The sequence below is a fragment of the Leuresthes tenuis genome, unplaced genomic scaffold (genome assembly GCF_036924035.1).
Source record: "Leuresthes tenuis unplaced genomic scaffold, fLeuTen1.0.hap1 SCAF_20, whole genome shotgun sequence".
NCBI lineage: Eukaryota > Metazoa > Chordata > Actinopteri > Atheriniformes > Atherinopsidae > Leuresthes > Leuresthes tenuis.
In genome coordinates, this window is record NW_027325374.1 from 17,015,630 (window position 1) to 17,033,549 (window position 17,920).

Here is a 17,920-nt window from a genome sequence, read left to right on the forward strand (position 1 = left end):
ACATACATATATCTATATCTATTTATAATATGATTATATATAATAATAATTAATTATATATCCACATAGATAGAGAGATGGATAGCTATATGATTGTAATAAATTATTAGTAATTATAAATTAGAGATGACTAAAAGAGAAACAATAATACCTGTAACAAATCAATGTTAAATTACAAGCAGTACAAAAGAATAAAACGTAAAGACGAGAGACCTATCCAGAGGCTTTTGGTTTGTTGTCCGGACTTTTAATAAGCTATTTGAATTTGAGGTCGGAGAAATCGAATATTCTTATTTTAGTGTCCATAAATTGATACGAAGAACAAGTTGTATGAAGCCTTTCACAACTTTCTATTTTTGACCAAAGACACTTGCTATTAGACAGTCGGTACGACAGGGGGCGCATTTTCATTTTAGATGGCGTTCAGAATGACCCCTGCCCTGCTACCGTCATCCGACCCTGACGAGCCTCACGCTTTTCCAACTGTGACCTCAGACTGTAGTTAGACAGGTAAAAAATAAATAGAAATAGACCAAAAACTGTTCGCCGGCTTTGGCGTATTTTGTAGCGACTTGCTCGCCTTACACACAGCTGACCTAACGAGTCAAGGAGGAGCGGGCTACCAGAAGACATGGCCGGAATCGAGGAGCTTTCCCCCGCTGCGGGCCCGGTGTCTACCCGGCCCCCAGAAGACGAGATAGACGACGACGAAGATGAAGATGTTAGTATTTGATCTTTCAATGGTTCCACTGTAATAATGGTGGTGCTTCATTAGGTTTTTCATTATTCTAGCTGAATATGGCTTGCTAACGTGGTTGTAGCAAGCTAACCAGTTAGCTACCCGGGGTGTCATTCATAGCGTTCAAAGCAATCACGTTGTTCAACTGTTACGACATTATTACACATCATTTTCTTATACACACAAACCAAAATATAAAGTGTAATTACTTACCTTGACTCACTGTTATTAAATTATTTCAGTATTTTCTGCCTACAATATTCTTGTATTAATGTTGTGGGCGTTCTGCCCTGTTCAGCTGGATGAGACGCTGACGGAGAGGCTGTGGGGTCTGACGGAGATGTTTCCAGACACAGTGCGCTCAGCTGCCGAGACGTCCGCTCAGTGTTCTGTCTCACTGGCCAAAAAGTTTTACAGGTATGTTTTTGCAGGGTTTCCTCCTCACTCTGTTGTTGCATTAATATCTTTGCTGTGTGTTATTTGATGTCAAAGTGACGGGGGTCGCAGGAAATGATGCAGAACAAGAGTTTTTACTCTAGAATAAGTCTACATTGAAATTGAAATGCACTCTCAATATACAGTACAAAATCACTGTTTCAGATTTTGCATTTTTGTGGGCGTTTTTTCTGAATATTTGTTGTATTTGCCGTTCTGTCTTGCAAGATCGGTTCTTAAGCTTGCACTGGTTTAATAACACATCAGGTTGTTCACTGTGTTTCAGCTTTTCCCGCTCCGCACTCTGGGTGGGCACCACCTCCTTCATGATCCTGGTGCTGCCCGTTGTGTTTGAGACGGAGAGACTACAGCTGGAGCAGCAGCAGCTACAACAGCAGAGACAGGTGAGTTTTACATGCGCTCGTGGTCACGCGCTTCACTTGCATTAGACAGAAATGAAGATGAAAAGTGTTGATGTGTTTTAATGAACACATTCAATCCCTTCTTTTTTCTTCTTTTTTTCCATTCCAGATCCTGTTAGGTCCCAACTCTGGGATGTCTGGTGGGATGCCGGGCATGATGCCTCCTGCTCCTGGCAAAATGTGAGCAACAGGTTTTGAGGACATCAGCCTGAGATCTGCTGCCAGCAACACAGCAGGGTCGCCCATTAGGAGAGACAGAGAGACCACGGAGAAGAGCAAAGAAATGCAGATGTTTTGTTAAGAAAAAAAAAAGGAAAGAAAAAGGCTGTGAATCCACAACACTGCATTAGGCTCACTACAGAACATTGTTTTGGTTAATTGGGTCGGAAGAGAAGGGTATGATGTGTAAAGCTTCTCTCTCGCTGTTTCTCCTTATTCCCAATGTCATACAGAGACTGATCTCCAAGAGCGCCGCCTCTATTATGTCACTCTTTTTTTTTTTTTTTCTTTTTTTATGAAATAGATACTTCTGTCAGCATAAATAATGTGTTCTTTAGGGGATAGCAGGTGAGTGTGTGACAAAGAGAAGTGGTCTGGAGGTTGTGTGTCTTAGTGTTCGCAGTCTGAGGAATATTTTTGTTCTAGCAGTTCTGTCCATCTTCATGCAGTTTTTTTGGTTGTATGTGGAGAACAATGTTATTTCCAAAGAATTGACAGGTGGAGCTGCTCTAAACACTTTTCAATAGTGTCGACAGAGAAGTCTCTTGTAGTTCTACAAAACTAAGCCGCACTCTTTTCTGTGTGGCGTTTTTCTGTCTACATTCATCACAAGTCATTGTAATATGTGTATATGTCAAAGTGCAATGCTACCTACCTTGGTCATCGTTTTTATTGTCTTTCTGCTTTGAGCAGCGAGGTTACATTGTGCAACAAAAGCCGATTTCATCTGGTCTAGAGATGAGATTATTCCTTTTCTCTGCTTACATGTGAAATTGAAATTATTTTGGAATTTTAGACAGGAGACATCTTTGATGCCAATATTACACTGACACATCTAGTCTTAAGGGATACGTCCCTGTTGACATTTATATAACAATTTACATTCTCTTACGAACAAACAAACCTATGTCACTGCTTTTTCTCAAACACGACTGCAAAAATTAAAACACCAAATGAAACAGAAAGACTTGTTTTCTTGAAGTGATGGTGTTTATGTCTTAAATTTCAAAACTGCCCATACTGCATTAACTTAGCATGAAATGTCAAAATACATAATTTTATTTGAATTATATTAGCTTAAGGGGTAATCATGGTGTTTTTCTGCCTATTAATTGTGAATGTTACTGAATTATTTTTTAATGAGGAATTTGTGTTTTTGCACAATCACTCAGATGCATTAGAACTTCTTCATAGTAGAACGTTTGAGGTGTAATAGCTGAAAAGCACAACTATTTACATGGTAATGGACACTGAAGCACATAAATATAATGTTGAAATGCAATTAATTAATGATCACACCTGTGCTTTTTCGTAATGACAAGTCATCTGGAGTTGATAAGGCACTTAGAAGTTTATAGTCATTATAATACTACTTACTACGCACACCTGTCCAGTCAAGCTTGCAATACAAAAATTATTATAGCTGTACAATGAAGAAAAAAGCCATTCTAATTATTGTGTCCAGTGCTGCCTTCACGCGTTTTTCCCAGTTCCTGGTCTTGAGGGTGAAATTACAACATGCTTCCTGTGAGCAAGGCTAATTGCTATTTTTGAAGTTCAGATTATTTTATAAAAAGCCTTATGGAGATATTGATAACAGTTGGGTTAATGGCGTAACCAGCACTACTAAAATGATACTTTCTGAGTAGTTGTACTCATTTAAATGGGTAAAACAGAATTTTCGGCGGCACATGAACGCACCTAAAGTCAGAAATTCCCGCCAGTTGCGCGATGCTCACGAGCTGTTTCAAAAGGGAAAAAAACGAACATTGAGCAGTACATTAGCAAACTATTATCGTTTTTTTATTTGATTTAAAAACAATTATATTAGATTAGTTCCGACAGTGTCAACATAATATTTTGTGACACCGGAGTTCGCTAACGGTCGATTTAGCTAACTTTTCCGATTTTCCCATAGCTTCAGGCTGTTCAGGTGAACCTGTAAACTTTTAACAATTTAACACTCCGCTCTTTGCTGAAAAATGAAAGTAGCCGAGGATCAGGTTGTCGAAGAAAATACAGGTATCCAGGACGATGAGGTAAGATGTAGCTGTATTTATATATATTTTTTTTCTATTTTCAACAATTATAAGTTTAGCATCGACTTCCCACAAGATAACCCCTCATTACTGAAAAAAGATATTGGCATGTTTGAAAAATCCGAATTTGTATATATATATATATATATATATATATATATATATTAAAAATAACATTTGTGTTGTAAATTAAAATGTATGTTAGTCACAGTCATTTATCAGTGGGTTAAGCTTTGGTTGTGTTCCAGGTTTTTAATGTTCTACCCAACAATCTTTGTTGTTTTCCCTGAACACTTCAGGAGTCCTTCTTCCAAGACATTGACCTCCTACAGAAACATGGGATTGTGAGTAAACAGCAGGGCTGAAACATATTTAAGGCATTAAAAGTCAAGTCTGCACTGTTGCGTGACAATTTCTCTCCACTGTCGCTCCCTACCTGTGACCACAGAACATGGCAGACTTAAAAAAGCTGAAGTCAGTGGGTATTTGCACTGTGAAGGGGATCCAGATGACCACCCGCAAAGCCCTTTGCAACATCAAGGGTCTGTCAGAAGCCAAAGTGGAGAAAATCAAGGAGGCTGCAGGAAAAATGCTGGTAAGATGTGACTGTTTACATCTGATGTTTTGAAGTCTTCAAACCTGCAAGCGAGTTCTTGATGTTCCTGTGGGGCCGAAGTGATTCGCAGACCTGTGTAGTTCATCATTTCAAGGATTGCTTTTTCATTACAGAATGTCGGTTTCCAGACGGCCTTTGAGTACAGTGCCAGGAGGAAGCAGGTGTTCCACATCTCAACTGGGAGCCAAGAGTTTGAGTTAAGATTTAGTCGTTAAACACACTGATCATGTAAGATCAGGCTAGATACTGCAGCTTCTTGGGCTGGGGTTGTTTTATCCTTGGCTTGAATGCAGTTCGTGTTCCTGTCTTCTTACTTGTGCCTGTCATCTGTGTCTGTGCAGCAAACTGCTGGGTGGAGGTGTAGAGAGTATGGCTATCACAGAGGCCTTTGGAGGTGAGGAGACGCCTGGCTGTAATGGTTTCTTTTGTAACGTCTTCCTCTTGTTGAATACATTCGACTCCATGCTTTAAAAGGGATCAAACATCATGGTGTTTGCTGCATTTATCCGACAGAGTTCCGCACAGGGAAGACCCAGCTGTCTCACACACTCTGTGGTGAGCAACACGCCTTTTGGAACCGTCTCCTCCTTTAAAGTGATTTGGTATAAGAATCATCTGGTTCTTTTTCTTTTTCTTTTTATGGTGATTAAAAACCAGTTCTGTGTTGTTTTGTCCAGTCACTGCACAGCTGCCAGGCGAGGACGGTTACTCGGGTGGAAAAGTCATCTTCATTGACACTGAGAATACCTTGTATCCTTTTCAGTGGTAACACCTATCCAATATTTAACATGCGCAGCTTGGGCGATACTGTGAATGAGTGTGAATGAAAGACATTGTACTAGCAGGTCTCATCATGTAACTGTTTATCTGCCCTCCATTATCCTTGACTCGTGGTTGTCTGACTCCAGTCGCCCAGACAGGCTGCGAGACATCGCTGACAGGTTTAATGTGGACCACGATGCTGTACTGGACAATGTGCTTTATGCCCGAGCCTACACCAGTGCGAACACACTCCACAGTTTATTTCAACAATAATATTTCAATAGTCCACTTTCTTTTTTTTCTTTACGTTTGTAGGTTGTAAAGTCTGTCGTTCAACACTATAACCCGGTGGACTTGTATCCTTTCATGTGTGTTTAAATGGTGTTTAAATGGTGTGCGGTCTTCCTTCAGGTGAACACCAGATGGAGCTGCTGGACTTTGTAGCGGCCAAGTTTCATGAAGAAGGAGGGGTGTTCAAACTGTTGGTAAGCAGTAAAAGCTCATCGAAAGTTTCTGTGGCTTTGCTACTCCTGTCTGTTCTGTAAAGACGGCACTTTTAGAGCATTACCTTATTCTTTTTCTATCCCAAACAGCCGTTACAGAATCCTAAAGTTAGGGCCTTTGCTCGTTTCCGTTAGATCATCGACTCCATCATGGCTTTGTTTCGAGTCGACTTTTCTGGTCGCGGGGAGCTGGCCGAGCGTCAGCAGAAATTGGCCCAGATGCTCTCCAGATTGCAGAAGATCTCTGAAGGTGTGAACAAGGCGTTGAATTTCAGAAAGGGGGGGTTAATTGAAACTCTTCCAGAGTCTGAAGCATCTGCCTGACGCACTCATTTCCTCGTTCACACTCACATTATTGCACATATCTGAAGGCACACGATTACATGATGTTCAGGCACATTGAAATTGTGGGCTTGTCACATGAATTCTATTGTAAACATGACCAATTTGTCATGAATTTAGGGAGACATGCAATACAACCATCCTTAGACATGGCAGATTTAACCCGAGATTTAAAAAAATGCAATGAATGATGAATTCAAATCTTATTGTATTGAATTATGTACAAGTATGCAAAGTAAATCTGTGTTGAGATCAATCAGTCACGGCATTTTGCCAGTACATGCAACTCAGTGATCACTCGCAAATCCTTTTGTAGGACCCCCCCTCCACGGAGGATATATTTTATTTGCTGTCATGTATGTTTTTTCCTAGAGTACAATGTCGCCGTGTTTGTTTCCAACCAAATGACAGCTGATCCTGGGGCAGGAATGACGTAAGGGTTTACTAATATCCTCATTTTGAATAAGTACCACGAGTTTTGTCCTTAAAAAAAACCACGGTTTTGAAAGAGTGATGTGTGTTTTTCTGTTCAATTTCAGATTTCAAGCTGATCCCAAGAAGCCCATCGGTGGGCACATCTTGGCCCATGCCTCCACTACAAGGATCAGCCTGAGGAAAGGACGTGGAGAGATGAGAATTGCCAAGATATTTGACAGGTATCTGGGAGTTTAAGTGGGAATTTGTTGCGTCTCCAGGTTATTTATTGTTTGTGCTTACATTTAACTTGGGATGGGGCAAAAATACATCAATGCAAGAGATCAATGCGGCTTCTATTTTCTGCCACCTTGAAGTAAGATTAAGTAAACACCCACTAGAACAAACTGGCAGATGGCTGATCCCGAAGGAGATTGTGGCTGACTGATTTTCCATAGTCAAACTGAATCTGAAATTGATACCATAATTTGAGGAATTAAAATAGTTTGGACTCAAGATGGACGAGGGTTGGATGACTTCACTTCGAGTCTAAAACTGATTTTCTCTACTCTTTGATTTCCTCTAGTCCTGAGATGCCCGAGAACGAGGCCACCTTTGCCATCTCTGCTGGTGGAGTTACTGATGCAAAAGAGTGAGGGATCATATGAGAAGGCCCTTGAATGTCGACCTGTTCCCAACTTATCTGTCAAGTTATTTATAGTATATTCAATTGACATATTTATTGTTTTTTCTTATCTTATACAACTCGTTAAAGTTAACTCTGATGGTCCTGTGTTACTGTATTTGTATTTATTCACTCAAAGTGGTATTGTTTATATGTTTCTCACATGTTAAAATGAATAATATAAAGTCGTGGGTTACAGTTTGGTCTAATGAGAGTGGTCCTTTTCTTTTAATCATTAGAGAATAACAAAAACGCAGTGATTGGTAATAGTGAGCATTGTAAGCAGCGGTTCAATGCTGACCCCTAGCGGTGGTTGGAGGACACGCAGCAGCTGTGCACCACTTCTCGTCAGCTACGGGATCCATATGCTTATCAAAGCCAGGCTTAACAAAGCTATGGGAACTTCACGAAACGTACTGCTAAGAGTCTGAAACACACCAGCAACTAAACGCTTTTTTCACGGAACTTAAAAAAATTATCCACCTCGGACGGTGGCGATAAGCTTTGTCAAATCTGGAAGAAGCAGCCATGGACCCGAGAGACACAGCCCCGGATTCATGGGAGCTGGAGGAGGATGCCGAGGCCCCGGCTCCCGCGGCGGAGCTCCCGACTGCCTTCGCGGCCCTCAACGTGAACGCCAAGCCGTTTGTCCCCAACGTCAACGCTCCGGTGTTTGTACCGAGCTTCCTTCAAGCCAGCACCGCGGAAATGCCGGCGTCAGACGGTAAGGTTAATGTCAGACACCCGGCTAGAAGTTAGCTTAACTCGCTAGCTTGCTGCTAATCCAGCTAAGTTAGCCTTCCTGCAACTCGCAGTGTTAAGTCCAGCCTCTGCCTTAGTTATTGCGTTTCTACTAACTGATCAACAAGTCGGCTCAAGTGTTGGTCATGTGTTGTAGTAGTGTAATAGCTGTTGTATAACGCATAAACACTCAGACGAACATGTAAGACATGGTCATCCTTTTCTTATAAATATTTATGAAAGTTTGACATGCTTTGTTTTCTGTCTTTAAAGGTACCTCTGACCCAGCTGCTAACATGGAGGTGGCAGACACAGTCGGTATGCATCTACAGTGCACTCATGAGACCGCGTGTTTGGGTTTTTTAGCTACAGATCTGTGTCAGGCAGGTTGTTAGCTGAGGACAGGTGTGGGTATAGGCTGAGACACACACATTTACCTCCAGACAGATTTGACATCCCATACGGTATAGGAAAGCTTATGAATATATGCTTGTAGCATCACTTATTGCACCGTATTTGGATTTCTGGCATTGGTCAAACCATGTGCATGGGCCTAGTAGAAAATGATGCAACCTCACTTGTCCCTGCCCAAAATAGACATCCCACTGGTACATGCTATGATAGGTGACAAGTGCTGCATGTCCAAGACCCTGGCTGCTGTGCGGCCTGCAGAGCGATGTGAAAGTATTTGGTTACTCTCGAAACCTTGTCACTTTGTGCTGGCCGGTTTTGATATGCCTGAGTCAGGTTTGTTCACTTTTTGGGGGAGGGTAGGAACCAGCGTGCCGTGTACCTCTGCTCTAGTTACACAGACTTGTTTTTTTTAAACAGAGGAGCTGCAGCTGGAGAAGAGTTAAACAAGACAGGGACACAACCCATCAGACAGAGGCAGCATGAAAGATAGACGAACGAGTGCGATCTGGAGTAGCCTCTCTTTTTACTTACAGACATATTCACAGAGATGCTTGTTCCTTTTAATGTGCCACCCTCAGATCTCTTTGAGCTTGTCTGGAAGACCAAGTGTAATTGCAGCTCGATGAGCCTGTCGACAAAGTCACGGCGTCAGTGGTTTTCCGAGTTGCCAGTAGCAATTTCCCACAGGCTCATTATGAGTGACGATTGGTTGAGAAGAAAATAGGTATTGTACATGACTGCTGAGCTGCGTAATTTCATAGTTCACGGAAGTGGGAAGCTTATGTGTGTGTCACAGTGGGAATATGCTTCCCCAGCAAGGTTCGGTGGCTTTCAATGCACAGATTTCTTTCCCATGTTGCAGTCCTTTGCCAAGCTGTCGCATTTATTGTGTTTTTAACAAATGAGCAGGAGTCGCAGACAACATGCAGCGAAGCACTGCGCTGCTCTCTTGGTTATTTGAAAAGTCCTGAAATGTATTACACACAGAAGAAGCCTAAACGAACAGACCCGACCTAAACTGGAATTCAGGTGTTAATGCTTTTACAGCTGCCAAGAATCTCAATATTTCATAAGATTCAGAAGGTCTGTTATGTTGCAGTAATATTCGTAGTGGAATACAATCAGCATTTCCCCTCTTTGGTCGACTGTGTTTGTCGTGGCTCTGCAAACCCAGTTTCCTCTTGCGTACACAACACTGCTAAGTTACCAATCCAGGTTACTGCTGAGGAGTAACGGGACATAAAATGTACTGAATGTGCGTGGTTTTAGCTCCAGTCGAGAATGGAAACACAGAGGCAGACATGACCACAGAGGAGACGTGGGAGCAGAAGGAGGAGCCCGGGGGAGGCGAGGGAGGTGGAGGACAGGAGGACCTGGGGACGGGAGGAGCCTGTGAGGAAGGGGGTGGTGCGGGGAAAGAGGACGAGGAGATGATGGAGGAGGAGGAAGAGGAGATGCCCATACCTAAAGTGGCTCCGCCGCCACCTGATGCGCCCAAGAAAGAGCACGTGAACGTGGTCTTCATCGGTCACGTAGGTGTGTCTGGTTCCTTTTTTTCCTCGTTCTTTTTTTCGTTTTTAAGGGCTCACTCTCGAAAGTTTCATTGATCGTCAAACACTTTGACTTGTTTTTATGCGTTAGATGCTGGCAAGTCAACTATTGGAGGACAGATCATGTGAGTAATCCGCTTTTTGTTCTGTGCCGGCGGATCTCAGTGCTGTGAGTGTTCAGATTTATTCTAACTGTTAACTTTACAACTGCGTGACTGATGGAATTAAAAAAGGGTTCATTGTTATAATTGTGCGCATGCCTTTCACAGCTGCAGCGTACTTAATGACATGGTGGCTGTCTCTTTGACAGCTGTATATCTCTGGTCCGTCGGCTTTAAACTGTGTCGTTCTTGTTAGGTACCTCACTGGAATGGTGGACAAGCGAACCCTGGAGAAATATGAGAGAGAAGCGAAAGAAAAGAACAGGGAGACATGGTGAGAAAGCCACTCAGCAGTTAGTCACCACAGAATTAAATGAGAATGTTTGAACCACATTTCTGATTTTCCACACATACGCATTTATTTATTTTTTTGGTAAACGTAGATGAATGCAATGAATTATGGTGGTTGTCGCAGGTACTTGTCGTGGGCTCTGGACACAAATCAGGAGGAGAGGGACAAGGGGAAGACGGTTGAGGTTGGAAGAGCTTACTTTGAGACCGAGAAGAAGCATTTCACCATCCTGGACGCCCCCGGACACAAGAGCTTTGTACCCAACATGATTGGCGGGGCGTCACAAGCTGACCTGGCAGTTCTGGTGAGGCGGACCGGTAGTCACACTCAGTGGGGTTACATGGCACTGTAAAGAATCGGAATAATAAGACTGAGTTATTAGGTTCATGTATACACCTTAGTTTGACTAAAAATTGGACCGGATCGGTTTACTTGCAGTCGGATTAAGACCCTGAGATAACTCGGTTGATAGTCACACTAAACGTGCATGTAGACGGCAGAAGCACGTCGTGAACTGGATCGAGCGTTCTGCGCATGCTCAAGATGTTTTCCTGGGGTCGTGAACCGGAAGTCAAAGGAGACGATATTACTGTTGTTGTCGCCGCCGTCGGAAAGAAAGAAAGAGGCGGAGAATGCGCTGTTGGGCATCGCGTTTGTGCAATAAGCATGTTCTTCACCAACGGAATGCAGAGGGACGAAGTGGCTCTATTAGCGATAGTTGAAATGGGTACAGCGCCACCTATCGTACCGGGTTATGACATGCTTTGTGCCAATGATTCCATTTATTCACCGCCATGTAAACTTGGATAATTGCCCTTGCCCAAATAAGGAGCATAGTCCAACTATAGCTATAATCGAATTAATCTCATGTAGACCCACTGACTCGGTGCTCAACAACTAAAACCAAACTTTCCTTCAGCTTCAAAACATATGAAAACGTCTCCAACACTCCAAATAGCAAAACCCTCTTCTCCTCTGTCCATTTATACTGACAAACACCCTCACTTTACAGGCTGGTTGGATAGCACGCTTTGTTTTAATGTTTGATACAAGACATCTGCTCACTGTGTTGATCTGTTTCAGGTGATTTCGGCAAGAAAGGGGGAGTTTGAGACCGGATTTGAGAAAGGAGGACAGACGCGGGAACACGCCATGCTGGCTAAAACAGCAGGAGTTAAACACCTCATTGTCTTGGTCAACAAGATGGATGACCCCACCGTTAACTGGAGTCTAGAAAGGTGAGATTAACGTGGCACACCCACACACACAGAAAGAAAACGCCTAGAAATAATCAGCAGTGTTAGTTTTTGAAAATATCACACAATCCTACAATGTCACAAGCTCAGCTAATGGATATGTTTTTAAAACATTTATTCATTTATTTTACCCGCCCCTACCTTCCCACAGGTATGAGGAGTGTAAAGAGAAGCTGGTGCCATTTCTAAAGAAGGTGGGCTTCAACCCGAAGAAGGACATCTACTTTATGCCTTGCTCCGGACTCACAGGTGCCAACCTCAAAGATCCAGTAACTGAATGCCCCTGGTACACGTAAGTAGCTCACGTACCCCAACAACATTTTGTCAGCCTCTTTTTCTGAGTATGAAACCACGACCGCATTAGAAATGCAAGTAAGCCAGTAAATCGACGAGGGCGCAGATAAGAACGGCGATAGGCTGATGAGAGAGCAGGATTCTGCAACTTTTAAACAGATGTGTAAGCCCTGTTGTCATCATCACCCCAACAGCAATCAGTCATCATCATCAGCGTCATCGCTACCTCACCCTAAAACTCCCATCATTACCTACAGCAAAATGACAAAGACACTCGTGATGATTATGATAATAACATTAGCCATCACTCCATTCATCCTGAGTAATGGTACTAATGAAGATAAACTACATAATGGTCATATTAAGCTTTGGAGGTGGAGCTAATGGAGGCGACAGGACAGCTGTGAGTTGGTAATGTGGAGGGAGAGTGTGCAGTATTGTTTTTTCATCTCGCTCACCTTCAGGCTTGGCTTTTCTAACGGCCTTAAATGGAAAAAGACAGTTCCTCAGAAGGGGTTAATGAAGAAAACCTTGCTCTTTGTCTTATTGCTGCGCACGGTTTAATCTTCATTGGTGCTGACAGCTCATGAGTCTGAGCAGATTTGTTATCTCTGTCCTCTGTGGTTGACCAACTGGTAACTGACTCCCTGAAGGAAAAATGTGAACAAGTGGAAATTTTGTGACGACAGCGTGTAGGTGGGCGATCTCATGTTTTTTTGGGGGGTTTTGTTTTCTTTACCAGGGGTTTGCCATTCATCGCCCACCTGGACAGTTTGCCAAACTTCAACAGATCCACCGACGGACCCGTCAGACTACCCATCGTAGACAAGTACAAGGTGAGCAGCCTTTGATTCTCCTCTCTTATGGGAGAAAAACAGAGGTCTGTGGTAGATGGTCTCCTCCGCCGCTCTGGCCTCAGCAGACGTGGGTGTAAAATTTCTTTCTGGTTTTGCACACTCGGCCAAAGTCTTCTCTTGCTCTCTTTTCAGTTTGTCATTTTCTTTTCTCTTTGGGGATTTTCCAAAAGCACATAAACACACTCGAACACAAACACACAGACGCACACTGCAGGCCTCTGCATGCCGTAGCCATTCCTCTTTAAGGTAATTCAGCTTCTTGGCACTCACTGTGGTTTAGATATTGGAAGCAGTTCAAGCTCATCCTGAAAGTGTTGGTGGGATTGAGTTATTCTGCAGCCCTTTTAGAAGTTCTCACATTGATCAGCAGCTATTTCATTTCTTCACACGTCGTCCGCTCCCATGCTGTTGTCTTTGTGTTGTTTGAATACTCCACTTTCCCCATTGGCTGCATAAGAGCCTTATGTAGCCTTATGTTATAACACTAAGTAGCCCTAACTGGTGTTCTCTTGATGTAATGGGATTATGGTTTAGTTAAATGGGTGCTGCTGTACTAATGATCATCCAGCTAAGATTTGGATACCGCGCGCTTTCATGTCGGCCACAGAGCTGTGGATAGAACAGTTAGCCTAATTATTTTAGCGTTGACTTGAAAAACCTGATTGTTATATCCAGTATTTTCACAGAGGTGAATCATGTGACACACGGTAAGCTGGTGTGGCGTTCCAGCAGCAAAGTTGATAGAATTGTAAAAAAGTAGTGCTATTAATTATAGAAAAAAGGGAGTTTCCTGTGGTCCTCAGTGATGTTTAAAATAGTTAAAGCACTTTACTGTCCACATTCCTGGAGGCTTACTTCGTCATTTCGGGGAACAGTGGTTCACTCTCTTGTGTGGAGTTGCATAAGATGATGGATACTGAACCTCTCTCACGTCCGTGCTGTAATTGCCACCGACAGCAGTCAGTTAAGCTGGTTTGATCTAAAGATCCCAGCCAGCGAGACACGGCTGCCTGGTTTTGTTCAAACGAATAAAATCCACCAACCACGGAGCCTCGTTTTGATCTGCATCAAAACCAAAATACTCTTAACACCGTAACCTTGATTAGAAAAAAAATCTTTCAGCTCGAATTGCATCATATTTTTCAGTGTGTGTTCCTTTTTCGTGGGATAGTAGCTTTTCAAAAACATTTTTAACCAAAGAAAACCTCAACAAAGTTCTGATCCTGTTTTCCACACGTTTTGCAGGATATGGGCACAGTCATCCTCGGGAAGCTGGAGTCTGGATCCATCAGTAAAGCCCAGCAGCTGGTCATGATGCCAAACAGAGTGAGTGCCCCTCTGCGTGACCACAGCGGGCCAAATAAAGCACCTTCTTGGAATAGATTTAGGACTACGTTCTTGAGTTTCGTGCTGCGGCGCACACATAAAAGAAAGCCTGTAACCCTAAAAATACGCTGTCTTAGTTTGATTACCAGTCGCTCGTCCCGTTTCAGTACAAAATGACTGTCCTGGTTTACAACATGCACTTAGAAGTGGGTGTGTCTTGTCTTGCAGCACACGGTGGAGGTATTGAGCCTGCTCAGTGACGATGTGGAGACGGATGATGCCAGTCCCGGGGAGAACCTAAAGCTGAGGCTGAAGGGAATTGAGGAAGAAGAGATCCTCCCCGGTTTTATCCTCTGTAGCCCTGACAACCTCTGCCACTCGGGCCGCACCTTTGATGCACAGGTAAAATCCAAAAATTCAAAAGTCATTATTCAGAGTCGGAGTCATTAGCTTGAAGGATATTAAGAATCAGGCTTTTCAAATTGAGGGTTTAGGGAGCAGCAGGTTTTATTAGCTCTTAGTTGTAATCCTGACAAATAACCTCTCCATCATATGCTCCTTCGTTTAATCTTCCCGTATCTCTGGGTAATGCTCTCTCTGATACAACACCCAAAAACCGAATGCATCCTCTCGCAGGTTGGCATAGCAACAGCAACAAAATGACTGGGGTCAAGGTCTGTCCAAGCAGGTTCTTTGTGGGCGGGATGGTTGTGCTTCAAACTGATCTGTTTTCCAGCCAAAACATTTATGCAGTCTCTGTAAAGAGGCAGCCTGACGCTAGTCTGTCCAATGCGAGCTTCTCCTCTCGCTGAATGTTGAACGTTTTAGCTTCAGGCCGTAAAGCGGTTCTTGTGCGAGACTATCGGGCAAGCTGTGAACAGTCTTAAGAATCTCTGTAAAACTGACACGTTGCTAATGTCAACCACTCATTTCAGATTGTCATCATCGAGCACAAATCAATCATTTGTCCTGGTTACAATGCAGTCCTTCACATCCACACCTGCATCGAAGAAGTGCAGATCACAGTAAGTTACTGCTCTACTGAAGCTGGATCCATTTAATGTTATAGCTTCAAAAGTTTGTTGTCTTAGTGAGATATTTTCAGAGTATTGCCACATCCAAACTTCTCTTCTTATATCAAAACACTGTCGATCTTCTTAGGATGTGAAACTCATTTTTGTACTGATATGTTCATCTTTTTTTCAAGCAAGGCAGCAACACGCCGCTTTAGACCAAGCTGTTGTGAAGCTAGACTTCTCTGTTTTTTTGTTTAATCTCCTCAACCCGCAGTTTTTCTTTTTGCATTTAATTGCCTCCTGGCCTGACTGGACTTGAAATGAAACCCTTCACATTCTGACCGCAGGCCTTAATCTGTCTGGTTGACAAGAAGACGGGAGAGAAAAGCAAAACACGACCTCGCTTTGTCAAGCAGGACCAGGTGTGTATCGCCAGGCTCCGGGCAGCGGGAGTCATCTGCTTAGAGACCTTCAAAGACTTCCCTCAGATGGGACGATTCACACTGCGAGACGAAGGTAAGGACAACGTCTTGTGGTCGAGTCTAAACGCCAAGTCTGCCATATCCAGTCAAGAGGCTGCAAAAAAACTGAAGGACCGTAAAGCTAACGTGGCCATTTTTTTTTAAATTTGATTATTCCAGCTGTATTAAAACACTCAGACTGGTGATATTAAAGCATCGAAATAGTGTCTTTTTGCCCTGTGGTCCTCAGTAGGAGATTATAACGAATTAAGGGAAGTTTAAAATCACAAACACTGTCTGCACAGACGTGACTTGGCTGATGCCACGGCTCTGCGGTAGCTCTAGGTTGTGGGATGGCTCTCAAGTTGACCCAATAGTGGCATCAGCCCAGAACGAGCGTCCTGTGACCAGCTGCACGAAGCACCTTAAGTTGTCACCACAAAACTACAATTATGTTCACCGCATTCGTCACCGTGTTTGGGAACTGTGACGTCGACTGAGCACCACAATTTATGCCACAATCTGCCATTTAGGTAGACGGCCCAAGTTCCGCAAATTAGTGCATTTCCATGGCGAAGGCAGAGCAGTCAGCAAACCAGTTCCTAGTCTGAAGCCAATGCATTTATTAGACCTTTTTATATCGTTGGAGCGTTGGGGCGGGGTTGGTTTTTGCTCACCTCATATACTCACCCTGTCATGAATTCATGATTTTGGACCTGCCCTAACAATCTTGAGCAGAAAATACATGAATTATAAGTCAATAAAACACATTTCTTGACTTTTAACATGTTTTAAGCGACTACAGTCATATACTCAGAAACACGGTTCCATGAAAATCTCTGAAGAGAGAAAGCAAGACGCAGCACAGCTGTGGAAAGTAGCGACCTGACTGTAAACTGAGTGCCCTTCAAATCTATCATTTAGAATCGGTCACATGTACTTAGGCGTATGCAATAGTTTTTCCCGGTCAGAGAACATTCTTCTCTGGACGTGTTTATTTTCTTCATTTCACACCAAAAAAAACATTCTGAGGTGCTGTGGTTAGGACACAGTTGGACGTACCTTTGAGTTTGTCCCGTGTTCTGTTACCAAGGTCATTGTGGAATGGCTTAACTCGCTAAAAGGAATTACTTAAGTATAAGGTCAGTGTAAGGAGAATACCTTAAATGCTTGTAAAGAAATCTTAATCTTATTAGTGTTTTGTGCTGCTGATTTTATGATAACAATTCTCAATTCATAATGTGAGAAAAGTGTTGACAGGAAGTGCTTTGTGAGCACAGTGATGGGTCAGATTGATAAGAATAGGAATTATTAGTTGTCTATCATCACTGTGTGAACCCTCGTTTCTCTTTATATCACCAGGTAAGACTATCGCCATTGGCAAAGTGCTGAAGCTGGTGCCGGAAAAGGACTAAATACACCAGTGGTAGCATGCATGGAGTTCTTCCACTTGTCCGCAGAGGAGAAACGCTGCCCGGGCCGACCCAAACACCGACTCTCTTTACACACAACTTCGATGAAGAGAAGAACAACGACAACAAGGAGGGAGGAAGGAGAATAAAATCATGTAAATTGAAGAAAACAAGACTGAATCAGTTTTTACGATGAACTATATAAAATGAGAGACCAAGTCCAGTGTGTCAGCTTTCTCATATTGAGAGCTCAGCTATGCCACTAATGTAGCCACATGCCCCCCTTCTCTTTACTCCCAGGGCCAACTGTGCTGTCGGCTGGCCACACCATTTGTTTTTAGAATGGAGTTGGATGCAGTGTTGAAGACTTTTGAGAAGAAGAAGAAGATGGTGAAAAAAATCAAATAAAATTAAGAATGATTTCAGCATACTGCGAAATCGCTGAGTTAGCTTGTAGTTGTACTATTAAAGTGCTTCTCCCTTTTTAAGAGTGGGGTTAGGAATCCAGCAGATTTGGTTTTAAGGATTGCTGTACCGAGATTTTCAATTTGGTCTCTCTTCACGTGAGATGGTTTAACTGGACTGAGCTCACACACGGTAATACTCTCATGATCCAGTCTAGACACACACGGACACACGCAGCTGTTACATAATCTCAACTGAAAATAAATGATCAAGATGACAAAAAGTTGTACTTGTTCTGTCTTATTATTCGCGCATATTCACAACCAGGATGAACTTCTTGCACAAATATAACATTTTCTGAATTCCAAGCTTCCCATAGACATTGAAGTTTTCTTCTCACCCAAAACGAAGCTATACAACGTGTGAGAAATAATCCCATAGTGATGTCAATCTTACTCTTAAATATCTTCTTTAAGTTAAAATCGAATGATAACGAATGAATTCACTCTAACATTGGGTTTATTTTGAATTTGGGAGCGTCTTTGCGACAAATGTTTAG

General features: G+C 42.8%; 3 protein-coding genes across 3 annotated transcripts; all 3 read left to right on the forward strand.

Moving 5' to 3' along the window:
* The first annotated feature begins 409 nt into the window (after positions 1 to 409).
* Positions 410 to 2,780, forward strand: tomm22 (translocase of outer mitochondrial membrane 22 homolog (yeast)). Its single transcript, XM_072373382.1, has 4 exons — positions 410 to 721; positions 1,038 to 1,156; positions 1,461 to 1,578; positions 1,706 to 2,780. Exons 1-4 carry the CDS (start codon positions 632 to 634, stop codon positions 1,778 to 1,780), a joined length of 402 nt encoding a protein of 133 aa, XP_072229483.1. The 5' UTR covers positions 410 to 631; the 3' UTR covers positions 1,781 to 2,780.
* A 983-nt stretch (positions 2,781 to 3,763) lies between these two features.
* Positions 3,764 to 7,265, forward strand: dmc1 (DNA meiotic recombinase 1). Its single transcript, XM_072373257.1, has 13 exons — positions 3,764 to 3,854; positions 4,154 to 4,198; positions 4,303 to 4,449; positions 4,584 to 4,666; positions 4,812 to 4,864; positions 4,984 to 5,025; positions 5,148 to 5,220; positions 5,379 to 5,470; positions 5,644 to 5,717; positions 5,871 to 5,985; positions 6,450 to 6,510; positions 6,617 to 6,733; positions 7,078 to 7,265. Exons 1-13 carry the CDS (start codon positions 3,798 to 3,800, stop codon positions 7,145 to 7,147), a joined length of 1,029 nt encoding a protein of 342 aa, XP_072229358.1. The 5' UTR covers positions 3,764 to 3,797; the 3' UTR covers positions 7,148 to 7,265.
* A 222-nt stretch (positions 7,266 to 7,487) lies between these two features.
* Positions 7,488 to 17,647, forward strand: gspt1 (G1 to S phase transition 1). The gene is made up of 14 exons (XM_072372815.1): positions 7,488 to 7,900; positions 8,191 to 8,235; positions 9,601 to 9,867; positions 9,973 to 10,006; positions 10,239 to 10,316; positions 10,458 to 10,638; positions 11,418 to 11,572; positions 11,742 to 11,882; positions 12,627 to 12,720; positions 13,987 to 14,067; positions 14,296 to 14,469; positions 15,003 to 15,092; positions 15,431 to 15,599; positions 16,907 to 17,647. Exons 1-14 carry the CDS (start codon positions 7,705 to 7,707, stop codon positions 16,957 to 16,959), a joined length of 1,758 nt encoding a protein of 585 aa, XP_072228916.1. The 5' UTR covers positions 7,488 to 7,704; the 3' UTR covers positions 16,960 to 17,647.
* Positions 17,648 to 17,920: the final 273 nt, after the last annotated feature.